The sequence below is a fragment of the Bidens hawaiensis genome, unplaced genomic scaffold (assembly GCF_021521415.1).
Source record: "Bidens hawaiensis isolate Kalapana, Puna unplaced genomic scaffold, B.hawaiensis_p1.1 tig00026864_1, whole genome shotgun sequence".
Classification (NCBI taxonomy): Eukaryota; Viridiplantae; Streptophyta; class Magnoliopsida; order Asterales; family Asteraceae; genus Bidens; species Bidens hawaiensis.
The window spans coordinates 45,188-64,214 of record NW_027494333.1 but is presented as its reverse complement, the minus strand read 5'-3'; the positions used below and the strand labels follow the sequence as shown (position 1 = coordinate 64,214).

Sequence of the window (19,027 nt, the reverse complement as noted above, 5' to 3'; positions counted from 1 at the left end):
AAATACCATAAATATACCGTCTAATAAAAAGCTATATGCTTTGCTACTTGTTACTCCCGTGTTAATCCTCATGATTTTTCAAAAAAAAAATATTATTATTCATTAGTAAATATATAAATATAAAGTTAGTAACCGTTGATTTATTTATTTTTTTATTTTTCTGTCTAATTCCTAATGTCAGTCATATTTTCCATATTAGAAAGCAACTACTGTCATAAAAAGTATATCTTCCATTTTTTATAACTAAAGAATCTAAAAATAATACGTATCTTTTCTAAACAATTTTCAAAACATTAAAATGCTGGGTCTCCTTATATTTAAATTTAACAAAATTTGTTCTAGTAACACTATTTATATGTTTGTCAGAAAACCCGTGCAAAAAAAACACACACACAACAAATAATGTCAACTAATTAATTAATTGTGTTGTAAAATATATCATACGATAACCTTCTATAAATAATGTATAATAGGTAAACCGTTAAATTGTATTTTAGTTATTTTCAAACGTTGAATTTAAGCTAACTACGTGTATGGTAAGTGTGTAATATAGGAGGTTAAGGGATCACACCCTGTAGAGTATAAGGGGGTGTTTGGTAGAGGGAATTGAGGGGTGAGAAATGGAATTGGAAAGAATTCTCTTGTTTGTTTATGAAAGAAAGAGGTGAGAAATGGAAATAAACCATTTCCATTTTTCTCTGATTTTGTTTCTCTAAAAAAGGCGGAGAATTGGATTTCTCGACGTTCATTTCTCCAATTTTCCTCCTTTTCCTTTCAAACTCTTTCTTCTGCAAATGAAAGGCTCTCTCGACGTTCATCTCTTCCGATGACGGTCGTTGCCGGCTTCCATTTTTGAATCCTAGGCAACAGAGATGACGGAGGTAAGATGGTGATGTTTCATTGGACTTCTAAATCTGCTTTCTCCATCGATGATGGCCGTTGCCGGGTTTCGTTTTGGAGCTCTAATCAACGGCGGTGGTGGTCTCGGGTAAGCATTAGGGTTTCAATCTCATTCATATATTACGGTAATATAAGCTACTCGCCTCTGTATTGTGGCCACTTTGAAACCCTATCGGAGGTACCATCTTATTATTCATTTCTCAGTTTAATCTGTGCTCATACATTATTGTTAATGTATCATCATGTAATCAGATGCTTATTATTGTTAATTAACAAGCCTCCTCTTGTTAATTATATGTATTTAGATCTTAATTCCACCATTTTTTGATGCTTAGCCATCTCTTTGATGCTGAAATTATTATTATTATTATTATTATTATTATTATTATTATTATTATTAATTTTTTTTATTTGATGCTTGCAGAAGTGAAATTAGCAAGAAGAGAAGCTTTTGAGAATGAGGTATGTTTATTGATTCAGTTAGATAAATTTAATAATAATAATAACAATAATAATAATAATAATACTGAATATTGGTTGTTGTAGAACTGTTGTTTTAAAATGATAATTAGTGTATACTAAGTTTAATGTTTTTTTTAATTATTTGTTATGTAGTAAGCTTCAAAGTGAAGCACTGAGAGAGGCAATTACTCAGATTACTACTGACGCCAAGGAGAAGAAGAGAAATTTTACCGAAACAATTGAGCTTCAAATTGGTTTGAAGAATTATGATCCGCAAAAGGATAAGCGGTTCAGCGGTACCGTAAAACTGCCGCACATTCCTCGCCCCAAGTTGAAGGTTTGCATGCTTGGAGATGCTCAGCATGTTGAAGAGGTGATTTAACTGTTATTTTTTATTTCATTTAACTCAACGGTGAAAATGCATGGTATATTTAATTGAACATTAAGGTTTACGAGTAATGCTATTGTTATATGTTACATTAATAGTTCTGCTGATAACTGTGATATACACAAGGGAGTTGATGTTATAGGTTGTTTGAACAATTTGAACTTGACCAATAATCCAATATAGTCTTAATGGGATGTTTATAATAGATTGCATCATGCGGAAGTGTTTGGTTCATAGTTGTTAATAGCGATCATAGCAAGCGAGTGATCAGTGTGGCATTAGGGCTTTGCTTTCTTTCTGATTTTACACGTGATAAGTAGTGAGATTTCTGGTTTTTTTGGATTTAATATATACATAAATATATACCTATAAAATAGCAGGTTGTTGTTAAATATGCTGTATAAAATAGTGTGTGTGGGTATTAATAATAAAAACATTGTATTTGGATAAAATATACATGTAAAATGTTTCTGAAGTTTTTTTTTTCTAGTGTATAGCTAAACATAAAATAGCATTCCCTATTCCATTATCGCCAATTAGCTTATAGGTAGCTTGTCTTTGCTATTTGCTTATGACAACTATGGTTTGGTCAATTTGTTTATTCAAGCAATCTAATTATTTTCAAGCAAACTTGCAGGCCCAAAAGATTGGACTTGAGTATATGGACGTTGAGGGTCTGAAGAAGCTGAACAAGAACAAGAAGCTAGTGAAGAAACTTGCTAAGAAGCACCAAGCTTTCTTGGCTTCTGAGTCTGTCATCAAGCAGATTCCTCGTTTGTTGGGCCCTGGTCTAAACAAAGCTGGTAAGTTATATTTTTCTGTCTTACTAAACCAACACGTTGTGTTTACATTTATCAATCTTATTAAGTGTAAATTAGTCCCTGCACACAGTGTTTTCTTTGCAATAGCCTTAAGTTTGCATATTCTATTTGTAAATTACTGGTGTGGCTTTGGTGATGCCATGCCAGCTGCCATGTGCATAAAGATTTTATGGAAAATGTAATTTTTTATAAAAAGCATTGATATTGTTATTGGTTTTTACAAAATTCGTAAAATTTGTTTGCAAAAATAAAGAGAATGTACAAAGCTTGTGTCTTTTTCATGCAATTTGCTCTTACTCTTTGTAAACTGTCACCATGATTTTTGTTATTAAAATGCAGGTAAGTTCCCGACCCTTGTTTCCCACCAGGAATCTCTTGAGGCAAAGGTCAACGAGACCAAAGCAACAGTCAAGTTCCAACTGAAGAAGGTGCTCTGCATGGGAGTTGCTGTTGGAAACTGCAGCATGGAGGAGAAGCAAATTTTCTAAAACGTTCAAATGAGTGTCAACTTCAGTTCTTAGTTTTGCCTTTTTTTCTTTGATTTGTTTGTTGATATTTAAAAGACATTTCTAGGGTCTATGGACTCGCTGATGATTTTGTTTGCAAGGTCGCGGACCTGGTTTCGGTGGACATTCACCTTCAAATCTGTTATTGTGGATATGGATCACGTAATGGTAACCAACTCTGTTGAATCAAACTGATAAGATGGTTAGTGTTTGTAGTTTTATATTGGTTTTCGTTTTTACTTTGGGATTTGATCGAACAGGTGACGGGGCAAGTTCTAATTTGGCGAATGTGTGTATTTGTTGGAGTTTCTCTTATTACGTACTGAAATGATGAGATTAATCTCATTATAGTGCTGATTTTTGGATGTTTATGGATTCAATGGTGGTCGGATCCGTTTGCTTTGGGTACTTTAAGGGGCGTTTATGTGGTTGCTTCCGCGGTATGGCTATTTTTGGCCTTTTTAAGTGTTTCTACACTTTGTTTCCACCTATGCACGCGATTACTTGATGGTCTGTTTATTGAAAACGTTTTCGGTTTGTTGTGATAATAAATATTTGTTATGAAAAAAATACTTGTGCTAATGATAAAGTTGATATAATTCTCTGTTTATTTTCTATGTACCAAACAAGAGAAATGATTCTCAGCTATATTTCTCTACTGAAATCTCTGTACTACCAAACAGAACAGTCAATTCTCATTCTCCAGACCAATTCTCTTTCTCTGCAATTCCATTTCTCTATTCCATTTCTCTACAATTCCATTATCTGTACCAAACACCCCCTAAGATATTTAGAGCATTCTCAACCCAACCTCTAAATTTATGTGAAAGGATTTTGTAAATTATAGGATACAGTTAAGAATGGTTGTGAGTGGAAAACAAGATAAAAAAATGTGATTTTTTTTTGTAAATTTGGGGAACGTTTGTTTGCCTGTATTTATTTTTCAATATTTGTTGTACTTGGTTGTGATTAGAAGAGATATAAACTTAAGAATAAATTAAATGTATAAAAAATGTTATTTAATTGAACATAAGTGAAAAAATGTAATTTTTTAATGTAATTATAGCGATAAATACGTTGTTTAAAAAAACTTAATTACACGTGTAGAAACAATATAATAAATTAGCATTGAATTCATATACTTTTTCACTTTTGAATGGGGAAAATTTGTTTACCCTTATTTATTTTTTAATATTTGTTGAAATTGATTGTGAGTAGAGGAGAGAAATAGTGTAAGAATAAACGTATAAAAAATTGTTATTTAATTGAACATACAAGAAAAATGTAATGTTCTTTAGTGTAATTATAGGAGTGAATACGTTATTTAAAAAAAGTTAATTACCCGTATAAAAACAATATAATAATTTAGCATTGAATTCATATACCTTTTCACTTTTTATTAAGGAAAGTTTGTTTGCCCTTATCTTTTAATATTTGTTGAATTTGGTTGGATAGAGGAGACTGAAATTGTAATAATAAATGTAAAAAAAAACGTTATTTAATTGAACATAAGAGAAAAATATAGTATTTTTTTTAGTATAATACAGGAGTGAATACGCTGTTTAAAAAAAGTTAATTACCTGTATAAAAACAATATAATAAATCAGCATTCAATTCATATACCTTTTCACTTTTTATTGAGGAAAAGTTTGTTTGCCCATATTTATTTTTAATATTTGTTAAAATTGGTTATGAGTAGAGAAGAGAGAAACTGTAAGAATAAAGGTATAAAAAAGGTTATTTAAAACATAAGAGAAAAATATAGTTTTTTAATGTAATTATAGGAGTGAATACTTTGTTTAAAAAAAGTTAATTACTCGTATAAAAACAATATAATAAATTAGCATTGAATTCATATGCCTTTTCACTTTTTATTGAGTAAAGTTTGTTTACCCATTTTTATTTTTTAACATTTGCTGAAATTGGTTGCGAGTAGAGGAGGAAGAAACTTTAAGAATAAAAGTATAAAAATATTATTTAATTAAACATAAGAGAAACATATAGTGTTTTAATTAAACAAAAAATCACTACATTTTCTCTCTCTACCCTATAATTTACACTTACAACCACTTAAAACTTCATCCTATAATTTACAAACTCTCATCACAAAAATTTACGAAAATGGACGAGAATGCTCTTAGCTGTTTAAGAAAAAAAAAGTTAGTTACCCGTATAAAAACAATATATTAAATTAGCATTGAATTCATATACTTTTTCACTTTTTTGTATTTAATGCACATATATTTTCTGGTTTAAAAAATAAACTAAAATAAAACAAACCCTGATTTATATATATATATATATATATATATATATATTTACACTACAACAACCCCTTGAACTCAGTGCTTATGCAGTCGTCATCACCGCTACTTACATACACAACTCATTTCACATTCATCTCATTTCATACTCTCTTCAGTTCATTCTCAAACTAATACGAAGAAGGTTAGGGCTCTGGAAGGTAATCAATCACATCTATATTCATTCTCTTGTTAATTCCTGCTGTATTCATACGATGATTATTATTATTATTAATCAATTACTAATCTCACCGATTCAGACCTACGTCATTGATTTCCGATTCAATTGTTGAATTCGAGTTTCGATTGATTCAGTTGTTATCGAATCGGTACGGATTTAGGTATCCGCGAGGCTGATTGATAATGAGATGATGTAGCTGTTATGTTGTTCGTGAATTATGTGTTTATGCTGTCGATTTGTTGAGGAATTAGGTTATGTTAGCAATCAGCATCTAGAAATTGTGAAATGATTATCGAATTGTTATGAGTTTCGGGTACTTCAAGGCTTTGTTATGAGTTTCGGTATTTTCAAGGCTTTGTTATGAATTATATGTTTGTGCGGTCAATTTGTTGAGGAATTAGGCAATGAGATGATGTAGCTGTTATGTTGTTTGTGAATTATGTGTTTATGCTGTCGATTTGTTGAGGAAATAGGTTATGTTAGCAATTGGCTTCTAGAAATTGTGAAATGATTATCGAATCGTTACGAATTTTGGTATCCGCAAGGCTCTGCTATGAATTATATGTTTGTATGACCAATTTGTTGAGGAATTAGGTTATGTTTGCAATTAGCATATTGAAATTGGAATGTAAGTAGTGATTATCGAATTGGTACGGATTTAGGTATCCGTGAGGCTGATTAATAATGAGACGACATAGCTGTTATGTTGTTCATGAATTATATGTTTATTATGCAGTCGATTTGTTGAGGAATTAGGTTATGTTAGCAATCGGCATCTAGAAATGGTAATATAAGGCATAATATACTCAAATAATACTCAGCTTGATTCAGTTGTTATCAAATCGGTACGGATTTAGGTATCGTGAGAATGATTAACAATGAGATGATATGACTGTTATGCCGTTTGTGAATTATGTGTTTATGCTGTCGATTTGTTGAGGAATTAGGTTATGTTAGCAATCAGCATCTAGAAATTGTAAAATGATTATCGAATTGTTACGAAATTCTGTATCCGCAAGGCTGATTAACAGTGAGATAGTATAACTGCTATGAATTATATGCTTATACGGTCAATTTGTGTTAGCAATTAGCATCTAGAAACTGTTATGTTGTTTGTAAATTATGTGTTTATACCGTCGATTTGTTGAGGAATTAGGTTATGTTTGCAATTAGATCTAGACATGGTAATGTAAGTCATGATAATACTGTTTGATTCAGTTTGATTCAATGCTTATCGAATTGTTACGGATTTAGGTATTCACGATGCTGATTAGCAATGAGATGAAATAACTGTTATGTTGTTTGTCAATTATGTGTTTATACGGTTTGTTGAGGAATTAGGTTATGTTAGCAATCGGCATCTAGAAATTGTAATGTAAGTCATAATAATACTCAGCTTGATTCAGTTTGATCAATGATTATCGAATTGTTATGAAATTAGGTATCCACGAGGCTGATTAACAATGAGACGATATAAATGTTATGTTATTCGAGAATTATATGTTTATGCTGCGATTTGTTGAGGAGTTAGGTTATGCTAGCAATCGGCATCTGGAAATGGTAATGCAAGTCATAATAATACTCAGTTTGATTCAGTGATTATTGAATTGCTATGAGATTAGGTATCCGCGAGGCTGATTAACAATGAGAGGACATAACTGTTATGCTGTTCGTGAATTATGTGTTTATTCAGTCGATTTGTTGAGGAATTAGGTTATGTTTGCAACCTAGAAATGGTAATGTAAGGCATAATAATACTCAGCTTGATTCAGTTTGATTCAATGAGTATTGATTTGTTACGGATTTAGGTATCTGCGAGGCTGATTAACAATTAGATGAAGTAATTGTTATGTTGTTCGTGAATTATGTGTTTATATGGTTAATTTGTTGAGGAACTAGGTTATGTTAGCAATCAGCATCTAGAAGTTGTAATGTAAGTAATGATTATCCAATTGTTACGAATTTAGGTATCCGTGGGCTTATAAGCAATGAGATGATATAACTGTCATGAATTATATGCTTATATCGTTAGTTTATTGAGGAATTAGGTTATGTTTGCTATTAGCATCTAGAAATGGTAATGTAAGTGATAATGATACTGTTTGATTTAGTTTGATTCAGTGATTATCGAATTGTTTCGAAGTTAGGTATTCGCGAGGCTGATTAACAATGAGACGATATCACTGTTATGTTATTTGAGAATTATATGCTTATATCGTTAGTTTATTGAGGAATTAGGTTATGTTTGCAATTAGCATCTGGAAATGGTACTGTAAGTCATAATAATACTGTTTGGTATTTAGTTTGATTCAGTGATTATCAAATCGTTTCGAATTTAGGTATCCGCGAGGCTGATTAACAGTGAGATGATATAATGTTATGAATTGTATGTTTATACCGTTAATTTATTGAGGAATTAGGTTATGTTAGTAATTAGCATCTAGAAATGGTAATGTAAGTGATAATAGTACTGGATCTGGGACTAATTACTAGGTGTTTATTGCAGGTCTTCCAGGAACACAATGGCTGTCTGAATATTAGCTATGAGTTTGCAATTGGACATTGTTTAAAAGAATGCCTCGCATCAACTTAATTTCTCGCCAAACTATGTATGATTCATTGCTGTTACGTGTGGAGTAGATCATTTATGAATATCTATAGAATTTAATGTTATGCAATTTCATGTGACAGGAATTGTTCCAGAGGCTCTAACTCGACGCGTCAACAAGGACCTCGTGTTCAGTTAACCGAAGAAGAACAAATTGCAGCTGAAGAAAGTTTCACGGTGTACTGCAGGCCTGTGGAATTTTACAACATTCTTCAACGGCGTGCGATAAAAAATGTAATCCACTTAATTTGGCAATGTTTATTTCATTCATTTATTTTTCTACTCACCATCTTTTAGGGTTTGATCGGTAGAATAACTTACTAGAAGTCTTAGGTTTTTTATCAGTCACGTTTTTTCTCGCAGCAAATATTGAATAATATTCCTTATATATGTTGATGTCTAAATTGTATCCTATCCATGAAATCTAAAGTAATGATTTCAGTGACATGTGCGTGGAGTCTAACCTTATGTTGTTGTCTGTTTATAACTGATGGTATAATTTCACGCAGCCGTTATTTCTGCAAAGATGCTTGCGCTACAAGTTACAAGCCAAGAAAAGGTACGAATACTGCTACGCAACTTCAAATTGATTTTGGTTTACCATCTTCATATATTACAGTCTCGATATATTGTTAGACCATCACTTAAGCTTTGGATCAAAATATGTTCTAAAGCTTGTGACATTTACTGCTTCTATTTATTCCAGGATTCAAGTTTCAGTATCCATATCAGGAGCTATTAATGATGGATTGCATACTCAGAACCTTTTTCCCTTTTACATAATGTTGGCGAGACCACTTTCCACCACTAACATGGAGGTAGTAGTGTAGTAGTACTATGAATCTATGCTTATTCTACTTTCGTATGAATTATTTTCTTAACCACTTTCATATTTGTATTGTATTTTATTTTATGCTTGTTAGCGTTCTGCTGCTTATCACGTCAGTAAGGCTAGTAAACTGACAGCTTTCAATGGAGCTGAAACTGCGATTTCTGCTCAAGCCAAATTTATTCTACCAGATATTAACAATTTATCAGCAGAGATCAAATCTGGCTCTCTTGTCATGTTGTTGGTGAGCTGTGGTATGACTTTTGGTTGCGTATTTAAATGACCTTGTTATCTTCTGTCGGTTTCAGTTTGATAACATACTAACGGGTTCTATCTACTTTACAGCTGATATTACAAGCCGCCAAGAAATTGATCTAACTAAGGATGACGTGTTTTCTTCTTCGTGTACGTGTGCTTTTGGATAATATTATATTTTAGATTTTGTTTTGGATCTTTATAAAGATTTGTTTTTGGTATTTATTTTCTTATCTGTACAAATTGACAGCAAATACTGGAGGCTACTGTTTGTTGGGTCAGATCCCAATGGATCTACATCTTTTAGAAAGATCTACAAATTTATACTTACGGGAGAGAGCTGAGATGATGTTAAATGTTAGCATGCGTTCATGCTATATGAAGGTAAACTTTCTGTAACAATAGAAAAAAGCGGAAAAATAATTAATATGCTTAACAATACTTCATTTTTTGTTGTCTGTTTTTCGCAGTTGAGTAGTTTGGACAATGAAAAATGCGCGTCTTTCCAGTTTCCCCATAATTCGGAAGCTGTGGTATGTTTTTCTGGAAGCTCTCTTATTTTTAATTTTTATGTTTATATTCTTATTGCTCACAAGTTTATTTTATGGTGGCAAAGAGTATATTGCAGCAGGTCCCGGTTATTGTTTTTGCAGAGGAGATTAGGGCAAAAGAAGATGCATCTGCTTATGATTTGCCAGATAATTCTTTGCCTCGTAATAAGAGGTGGTTATGCTCTTACATTTATAATATATGAATATAGCATGCTACATTTACGCATCTCATTGTTCCCTTTGGTTGTTTAACTTCTTTATTTTTTCATATATGTTTCTATTTATAATAATAGTGATTTCTATTTGAAATCTATCACTACCTTCTGTTGTTTTTGGAATGCAAATTTTAACTTATGCTGTCTTTGCTATTAGGTTGAGAACTGGAGATGCCTTTTTCAACTACAAGTATTACAACAATATGTTGCAGAGGACTGAAGGTAGACGCATTAAATAATATTTTATATCTTATAGTTACTATTCGGCGTCTCTACTTTACCTATTTTACAAAACTAAAAACATAAAAGTTCTCCAACAATAGACGTGTTTTGCAGCCTGCATTAAATAATATAATTTATTTGCTTCCTTGTGAAAATAATTTTTGCCCGCAAGTGTTTTAAGTATTTAGCGTATGTATGAACATATCATTTATGTGTGTGTATGCATATATGTGCTTATAACGTGTTATTAGACGCTTTTGAATTTGGTGTCTTCTTAAACCTAATTACTTGTCCAAATTTGCAGTTACTGAAGACTTTTCGTGTCCATTTTGTTTGGTGACATGTGCAAGTTATAAGGTAGATATGGTTCTGACTTAATTTCAATATCATTTTGTAGTATGCATATAATTTTTTTTTGTTATGTAATATTTTCTGGTTGTCTTGATGTCTTCAGGGCCTAAAATTTCACTTAACCTCATGTCATGATCTATTTAGCTATGATTGGGTTGATTGGGTTGGTACCTTACATAAATCTTTTATTATTTTGTTACCACTTTTAACCAGGATATTTATCATCATACTTGTGTTATTTTGTTTAGGAAGATTACCATGTTGTGAATGTATCTGTGAAGATTAATGAATTTAATGCTATGGTAAGATTTGGATTATCACCCTTATGTTGCTTTTGTAGAATAATAGTTATTGCTCAGTCTCTTTTATTAATTACACTTAAAGTATTTAAGCTGTTTAATTTTTTTCGTGGACGCCACATGCTCATGTTCCTATTTATTTGCACTCAGAGATGGTCGTTTTTGTTAATAAAGGTGCTGAAATAACTAGTTATCGTTTCAAACATGACTAGAAATTATATTGTTTTAATAATAATCTTTATTATCGTATAACCTGTTTTATTGCATGGAATATACCCTGTGGGTAACTTTGGACTCGTTCGATCCATTTGACCCCCCAGAGATCAACTCATAACTCGAATTAAACCGTTCATAATTATAGGTCGAAATTGCCACTTTTACATGTTTTATATTTCCTTGATTTGGAAATGCTAATTTTTGGCTTGCTCATTTTGTTGGGTTTTCAGCATACACTGAATATATTTTATTGTTTCTTTGTAATTAATTTCTGTTTGAATTTGATTAAAAATTTGTATTTCTCTTTTTAACACTTTTTTCTCATATATATGCTGCTCAGATTGCGGGTAATGGCATAGATCCCAAAAAAGAGACATTTTCGTTTGGGTAAATTTTGAATTCCTTATAGTTTCAACTTTTTATTTAAAGTAAAAATGTTTACTACTAAGGGCGCAACTCACTTTTATACAGCCATACGCTAAGAATCCCGAAAAGTAGTGATACTCAAGGTGCGAATCACGTGCACCCGCTTTTGTTGGAGTCAGGTGCTAAACAAATGACTATTATTTTAATTGTAATTCATTTAGGTTAAAAAGGTTTATTTTTATTTAGAATTGTTTAATTGACTACAGATGGTACCAAGTGCAATACCAATAGTCCGAACACATGCACATCAAGTGGTACATTCACCGAACCAGATACTGTGCAACCTATACCACCTATGCTGCATTGCACAAAGATAAGAAAGTGCTCCGTGGAAAAATCTGACCCTAAAATGTATGGTTTCTTCCTTTTTTTTTTCTGCTTCAAGCTGTAAATTTTTAAATCAGTATGTTGATGACCGTGGTAGTTCAACGATTTAGATGCATGCAACGATGATATATATGTAACTACATTTTTTTTAATTGCAGCCGAGCACAGTTGCAGAAGCGGCAGTTTTTTCACTCGCATAGAGCTCAGGTTATTACACAACATGTTATCAGTTCATTATAAATTAGAATATATTTATATGGCAGTATCCCTGTCAGACAAAGTTTTACTTCTATAAGCAGTAAATACGCTTACAAATTTTGTGTATCCACTTTATGTTCGCATATCATGAGAATGCCTTTAATGTAAGAAAATCAAGTATATACAGAAACAGACACTCAATAAAAAAGGTTGGTTGTAAATAAAAACATTATCTGCTTCAAAAAATAAAACATTGTAAAAAGTGGGTCATGTTTGTGCACTTCTAGGCATTTATTATGATACGTGAATATAAAGTAGCCAAGTAGGTATGCGAAAATTGATCGTTATCGTGATTTTCTCATATTTTGAATTTTGTTTTAAGTTCCGTCAAATATTCGAACTTGATATTCGCTTTGATGACTTTTCAGCCAATGGCCCTGGAACAAGTTTTTGCTGAGCATGACAGTGAAGATGAAGTTGATCATGATGTTGCCGATCTTGAAGACAAAAGGGTATGAGCTAAAAACACAGTATATTGCTTTCATTATTTATGTTTATGTGTGCGTGTCTGTTTCACTGGAGCTTGTTTAAGCTCAGATCCATTCGAGCTTTTAACGAGGCGCTTGAGTAGCTCATAAGTCGGATTGGCTCGTTTACTCCCCAACCAAGCTAAATTGGTCAGTTCGGCTGGGTTAGAAGTAATGCAGTATGGCTTATGGTTTGTAAAATCGGGTTTCTCGGTTCAGTTTGCGCTTGGAACCGACCAGACAAAGTGAGGGATATTATTATAAAATTAAGGTTTCTTTAGCCTTATATCTGGAGACTTGCCATCTCGAATTGGCTAATCGGAGATCAAGCCTATCTCGAATGTGGCTAATTATCTTGATTTCAGTAATTTAGATTTCCAGTTTCTATCAGGGATTTTTAGGGTTTAGGGTTTTTTAGCCTGATTCGAGAGAGGCAATATCTCCAAAAACAAAACACGTACTTTGCTTGATATATTAACTTGAAAAACAATTACAATGAAAGACAAGATATTAATACCAACAGTTCCTACGGTTACTAGAAAACTGATAAAAAAAACTGTTAATAACTGCCCACTACTGCGATTAGCTAGGAGATGAGTTTAGGCGGGATCTTATTAGTGTACTTGAGATGTATATTACTTAACATTTTTTTTTTCAGATGCTCGACGACTTTTTGGATGTCACCAGTGACGAGAAGCATTTGATGCATCTCTGGAATTCCTTCATCCGAAAGCAACGGTGATTTATATTATTTCAATAATTTATATTATCTCTCAATAAATTCAGTTTTAAGTTGATATTTATATTAATACCACTTAAGATTTTTTTTTTATGATGGTGTCAGGGTGCTAGCGGATAGCCATACTCCATGGGCATGCGAGGCGTTTTCAAAACTGCATGGACCGCTCTTTGTTCAGAGCCCAGCACTTCTCTGGTATCCACCTGTATTCCACTATTTGACTCGTTTATTATTTATTAATTATTTTGCTTATTGTTTAATACATATATAGTTGATTTCATATTTTTTAGAATTATATTTTTAAAATATAACTTAATGTATTATTTAATAATTATTTTTTGTTATCATAATCGTATAATTATTTTATTAAATGAAAAATATTATGCTTGTATAAATTATTTCGTCCGTAGCGATGTAAACAAGACTAGCTCGAGCTCGGCTTGTGACTGTTTTTCAAGCTCGAGCTCATCTCGTTTATTATTATTATTAATTAATATACATTTATACTTAGAATACTAATTTCTGTAATAAGATAATATAGTTATTTTTATCATAAATGATTATATAAAATAATTATTAAATTAATATTTAATATAATTAAATAAATATAATAAAAGTAATAGGATCACTAGCCTACTTGAGCTTGGTAAGTGAAACTTTGGCTCATTTACTAGACAAGTCTATTTTAGGCCCGAGCTTGTTTAAAGTCGGCTTGATTTAGCTTTCAACAAGCCAACTTTAACAAGGCAATCTTGAATGGTCTATGAGCGGGTCGGTTCATTTGGTTTGCTACATGTTTTAGTTATAAGTTGGGAGTTATACTAATTCCATATGTGTATGTATGTGGTGTTGGCAGGTGCTGGAAATTATTTATGATCAAATTATGGAATCACGGTCTTCTTGACCAAAAAGCCATGAACAACTGTAACGTGATACTGGAAAACTACCGAAACATTCGTCCTGCTACAACTCAAGTGTGACGCTCACTTGTGAGCGATTATATGCAAATGGTTATTACTGCATTCCATATAAGACATTTTTATATCCAACAAAAGTAGACTTGTTCAGTTTATTGCATTGTTACTTTTTATAGACCAATGGTTATTACTGCACTCCATATGATGAAATACATTTTTATATCCAACAAAAATAGTTTTGTTCATTTCATTTCATTACATTGTTGCTTTTTATTGTTTGTCAAAAAATATTTTTTTTGTCAAAAAAATAACTTAAAACCCTCAAGGATGCTTGCAACCTTGTCCTTCGCCTCTCGAGCCTCACGAGTTGGGGTTGGTTTGGGTCGCCTTTGTTACAAATAATTTTTGATTTAGGAAATTGACCGGTTTCGGTTATTGGTTTTTCTTATGGTTTGGTTTTTGGTTTTACATCCGGGCTAGAAATGTTAGGGCCCATAAACAAACCATTCTAGATTTCGGTTTAATGGTTTTCAGGTTTATTGACTCCGGTTATATTGGGTCGGTGTGATTTTGGTTTCGGTTTAAGGTTGTAAAAGGACTGCAATTTGTTGGGCTTTTACGGGTTTTGAAATGCTTAAACAAGTTGCGATTTTGGTGGGCTATGTTGGGCTTAAATAAGGCCCAGCAAACCACATCTCAAGCTAGAGGTGCACAAATTAGGTTTTTCTAAACCAGGTTCGGGTATGATCAAATATCCGGAAAATCAGGTATTGGCCATACCCCGGTTGAGTTCGGGTCCGATTATTGGCTTGAAAAACCATATCTGGTGTCACCAGTTCCGGGTAAGGTATGTAACCGGGTACCATATACTTGAGTATTTTATTTTTAATTCTCTATTTTCATGTATAGATTGGGTTTTTTAATTCGGGTAATTTTCAGCTAATTTTTGCGTATTTGGAAAACCCAATTCCGGGTATGGAACTATTCCTTTTTCAGGTCTTATCGGATGCAGATTGGGCCTGGTTCCGAGTACAATTTTGGTATTGAAATGCATACCCTATCCGTACCCTACGGGTAGGGTCGGGTGGGGTCCTTAGATTCTAAAAAAAACCCGGTTCCGAGCGATTTTACCGAGTACGGTTCCGGGTTTGGGTTTTTTGTGCACTTATATTTCAAGCCATGGAAACACCCCTTGTCAAAATCAGATGAACTAAAATGATCAAAATGGAGTTCATGAGGCTGAAACAAGTTGCCATTCTGAACACCCCTAATCAACATTGTTAACACTAATAGTAACCTAGAGAAAATAAATAAAAATTATCAAACACTAATCATTTAAATTTAATAAAACAAAAGCGCAATCTCAACTACATATTCCAAACCAAAACGTATCAAAATAATAAAAAATAAAAACATAAAATAAAATAAAATCCAATCCACTAAAATAAATATCACATCCGTCTTCACTCTCTAGTCTTCAACTTGATATTGCCAGCTTCATGTCAAATGAAAATCAAATTAAAATAAGTATTACCATGGTTGCATATTATGATCAATGTTGTAAAGCAAGTTTACAAGGCTGAGTACTCACTACAAGGTATGCCATTGAGACGAGTTTTTTTTTACTTCACCTAGTTACTAAGAATCGGCCAAAAGTGGCCAACCTCAGCCAAATCGTATCTAGTTGGTGAAGTTGTGATGATTTTGATTCAAAAAAATAAAACATTATTCGTATTTATATAATATTAAAGAATAAATATCATTTTTTTAATTAATGATTATCAATTTCTAGAATAATTTATTATTTAAAAATGTATCTCTTTTGATATTCACCTATTTTGTTAAAAATATTAGTAAATTTATGATATTTGACACATACATAATATCCAAAAATCAATTTATCTTTATATTTACCATGCTCGAGTAATACTCCGAGTACACCCAACTCCCTAGTCGACCATATAGGGTCCGCTTAGCTACTTTCACAGCCTTGATCATAATATAAACAAACGTTACAAGACTAATTAATAATAATAAAAACACCTTTATTTTTATGTTCCAATCTTCTTCAGTCATGAGTGTCGTAATTGAAGTAGAACTATCTTGAAGCCAGGCTTGAGTGCTGATTAAACCCTCAACTATCTTATGAGTCATAGAACTCCTATACGGGTCCAAAACCCTCAAGTTCCGGACTTCGGCCGGTAATACAATTTTGGTGTTTCTTGGGTCGGGTCTCTTCGGATCAAATACGGTTATTGGGTTCGGGTGGAAAAGGACGGATCTACCCGTATGCATATATTGAATATTCTAGGAAATGACAATTCTACAAGCAGTCCAAGCCAACTTGCCATTTCAACTCCTTTTATCTTTTTAAAACAACCCTTTTCAATCTAGAACATAATCATTTCAAGGTAAAAGAACTTGTTTCACAATAATGATCTATTGGTTAAGTGGTATGATGCTTGTCCTTTATAAATATACTCGTCAGGTGAATTTCAGGTGTTAAAAATTGTTTTTAAACAAATAATAATTTGTTCCACTTTAATATTGCAACATTTTAACAATTATGCAATACAATATCGTTTTGCTAGCTTTTGTCCCTTGTACTACGGAGTTGTTTTACATTATTCTTTTCTAATATTTATATATTCTTTTAAGATTTTAATTTTATTTATTGTAAGAAAGTTAATAATATACTTAGGATGTGATGATGAAAGAGTTTCACAAATAAATAAGATGTTAATCCGGTTTAAAAGCTATCTGGGTTTGGTGAGACCCATGACCAGCATTTTTTTTACCATAAATATGTTTCTTAATTATAAATAATATCTTTTTAAAAAAAATCGGATATTCATTTTTAGTATATTCCTATTTATAAGGTTTTCATAACAAATATTTGATTAGATTAATTTTAAATATAATGAGTTATTATAGCCTGTTTAAGAGCTATCTGGGTTTTCTGAGACCCATACATGTGAATCCAGGTCAAATGTATAAGAAGTCTTCATTTACAAATAAAGCAATCTGGTGACTTGAGGGAATTTTGAGAGGTTTTGTTTATGCATATTTAAGATACACGATTAGTTTTAAGTAGAAAATTATCATAAATACATTATACATTTGTATATAGTGCTTAGTAGTGAGAGTTAAAAAGAGAATGAGGGAAGCCATTCTAAAAATATCTTATGTATAATAATATTTATAAAATTCTGTTGTTTTTTTTTTGCTTAAAATTAGATATATATCTATCGTCCCCCTAACTTGAATACGACTTTGAATATCTTGAATAGTATTGAAAATGAAGATAGAGACATGAATTATGAAATGGGACCATGGAGAACAACTTGTTTTGCAACTTGATGATTGCTTGTTTAACCATGGCCCATTCTATGCTCTTTTTGTTTCAACGTGAGCGTTAAACAAATAGGTATCAGTCATAGTCGCATGCATCGTGAGGCTCTTCTAGAAATTTTGAAAGCAAAATTGTTTATTAACTTTTCATTATCATTTTATCAAGTATTACGCTCTCAATTATATGATAAATAATTTGACAATCTTATCAATTGGATTGCATTGAGCAAAGCAAGAATTCCCATTTTGTCTCCTTTGAAGAGAGAGATTCAAGAAAAATTCGCCAAATGAATTTAAAAACAGACGCTAGCCACGAGTAAATTCGAAAGCAAGATGAGTAGATTTAGCAGCCACTTAGGAGAAGAAGTGTGACACCAATCTACTCGTTTCTATGTTTTTTGCTACAACCTACTCGTACCCTCCCATGGGTTCTTTCCTTCTTCTTATACGAAACTTGCACATCAATAGAGGAAATTGATAATATTATAGTTTATTACTGTGGAATTTAGGCCTTGTGCGGTTGCCCACTCCGCGCATGAGCCAGCCCTGCCCTACTTTTCCTCATTTTTATAACAGTTATTTGTTGTATATAAAAATATGTTAATTTATATTAAATAGTAATAAAGAAAATTATGTCGGATTATTCGGGTATATAAGCGAGTAACTAGCTAATGTTATCAGGTAATTGTGCAGATTATAAATCCTAAACCCGTCCCAAATGTTTTGGGTTTCGGGTTTCGTTACCATCTCTAGAAATGAACCAGTAATGGGACATCCAATTCCATTGATCAACCACATTTTTTTCATTCTCACAATGAGTCATTCCAATGTTTTAAAAACCGGTATTTCACTCGTACCGGATTTGATTTAAAATGGTATAACCGGTTGAACCTGGATGTATCGGGAGGTTCAACCGGGTTGAATAGTTATCATGTAATTCAATATAAATACAACTTTAACTCAATAAACAACTCAAAAACACTTTAATAAACCTCAAACATTAATCAAACATCAAACATGAGCAATGATAAGTCAAACAGAAACTTAATCCATTACAAAAAGATGTAAATAAACCAACCTTGGATTTCTACAAAATTTATTTATTAGTGATTACTCATTTCAACCTTACCTGCTAGGTTAAAAGTCAATTTTAAAAAATACGGGCCACAAAAAATTATCAAAAATATCTTGGTTTAAAACTAGTATTTTTTTAAAAACCGGCGGTACGACGATCTAGCAAACCATCCCAAAATACCGGGCTCTAAATACTGGTTATCTTACCAAAATCCGATATAACTAGTTCAACCGGCTAGTTATACTTATTTTTAAGACACTAAGTCATTCCACTCCGTCCTTCAATCTTGCATGCTAAACGCTAACTAAGCTATACTTATTATAACTAACCACACAAGAAGGTGACTCGTAACAAAAAGTT

General features: G+C 32.2%; 2 protein-coding genes across 2 annotated transcripts; both read left to right on the top strand.

Annotated features, from left to right (window-relative positions):
* The first annotated feature begins 1,574 nt into the window (after positions 1 to 1,574).
* LOC143574250 (large ribosomal subunit protein uL1z-like) lies at positions 1,575 to 3,059 on the top strand. The gene is made up of 3 exons (XM_077058915.1): positions 1,575 to 1,735; positions 2,388 to 2,553; positions 2,911 to 3,059. Exons 1-3 carry the CDS (start codon positions 1,706 to 1,708, stop codon positions 3,057 to 3,059), a joined length of 345 nt encoding a protein of 114 aa, XP_076915030.1. The 5' UTR covers positions 1,575 to 1,705.
* A 4,986-nt stretch (positions 3,060 to 8,045) lies between these two features.
* Positions 8,046 to 14,346, top strand: LOC143574236 (polycomb group protein EMBRYONIC FLOWER 2-like). The gene is made up of 19 exons (XM_077058905.1): positions 8,046 to 8,170; positions 8,253 to 8,403; positions 8,679 to 8,728; positions 8,876 to 8,987; positions 9,093 to 9,252; positions 9,344 to 9,403; positions 9,504 to 9,637; positions 9,724 to 9,786; positions 9,870 to 9,976; positions 10,177 to 10,241; positions 10,546 to 10,598; positions 10,696 to 10,755; positions 10,841 to 10,894; positions 11,448 to 11,494; positions 12,019 to 12,067; positions 12,487 to 12,570; positions 13,244 to 13,323; positions 13,430 to 13,519; positions 14,181 to 14,346. Exons 1-19 carry the CDS (start codon positions 8,136 to 8,138, stop codon positions 14,302 to 14,304), a joined length of 1,578 nt encoding a protein of 525 aa, XP_076915020.1. The 5' UTR covers positions 8,046 to 8,135; the 3' UTR covers positions 14,305 to 14,346.
* Positions 14,347 to 19,027: the final 4,681 nt, after the last annotated feature.

Bases quoted from the DNA above. Each gene is read 5' to 3' on its own strand.
- LOC143574250 (XM_077058915.1), top strand. From the start codon at position 1,706: ATGCTTGGAGATGCTCAGCATGTTGAAGAG. The intron at 1,736-2,387 runs GTGATTTAACTG...GCAAACTTGCAG, and splicing joins ATGCTCAGCATGTTGAAGAG to GCCCAAAAGATTGGACTTGA. The intron at 2,554-2,910 runs GTAAGTTATATT...ATTAAAATGCAG, and splicing joins CCCTGGTCTAAACAAAGCTG to GTAAGTTCCCGACCCTTGTT.
- LOC143574236 (XM_077058905.1), top strand. From the start codon at position 8,136: ATGCCTCGCATCAACTTAATTTCTCGCCAAACTAT. The intron at 8,171-8,252 runs GTATGATTCATT...TTCATGTGACAG, and splicing joins TTAATTTCTCGCCAAACTAT to GAATTGTTCCAGAGGCTCTA. The intron at 9,787-9,869 runs GTATGTTTTTCT...ATGGTGGCAAAG, and splicing joins CCCATAATTCGGAAGCTGTG to AGTATATTGCAGCAGGTCCC.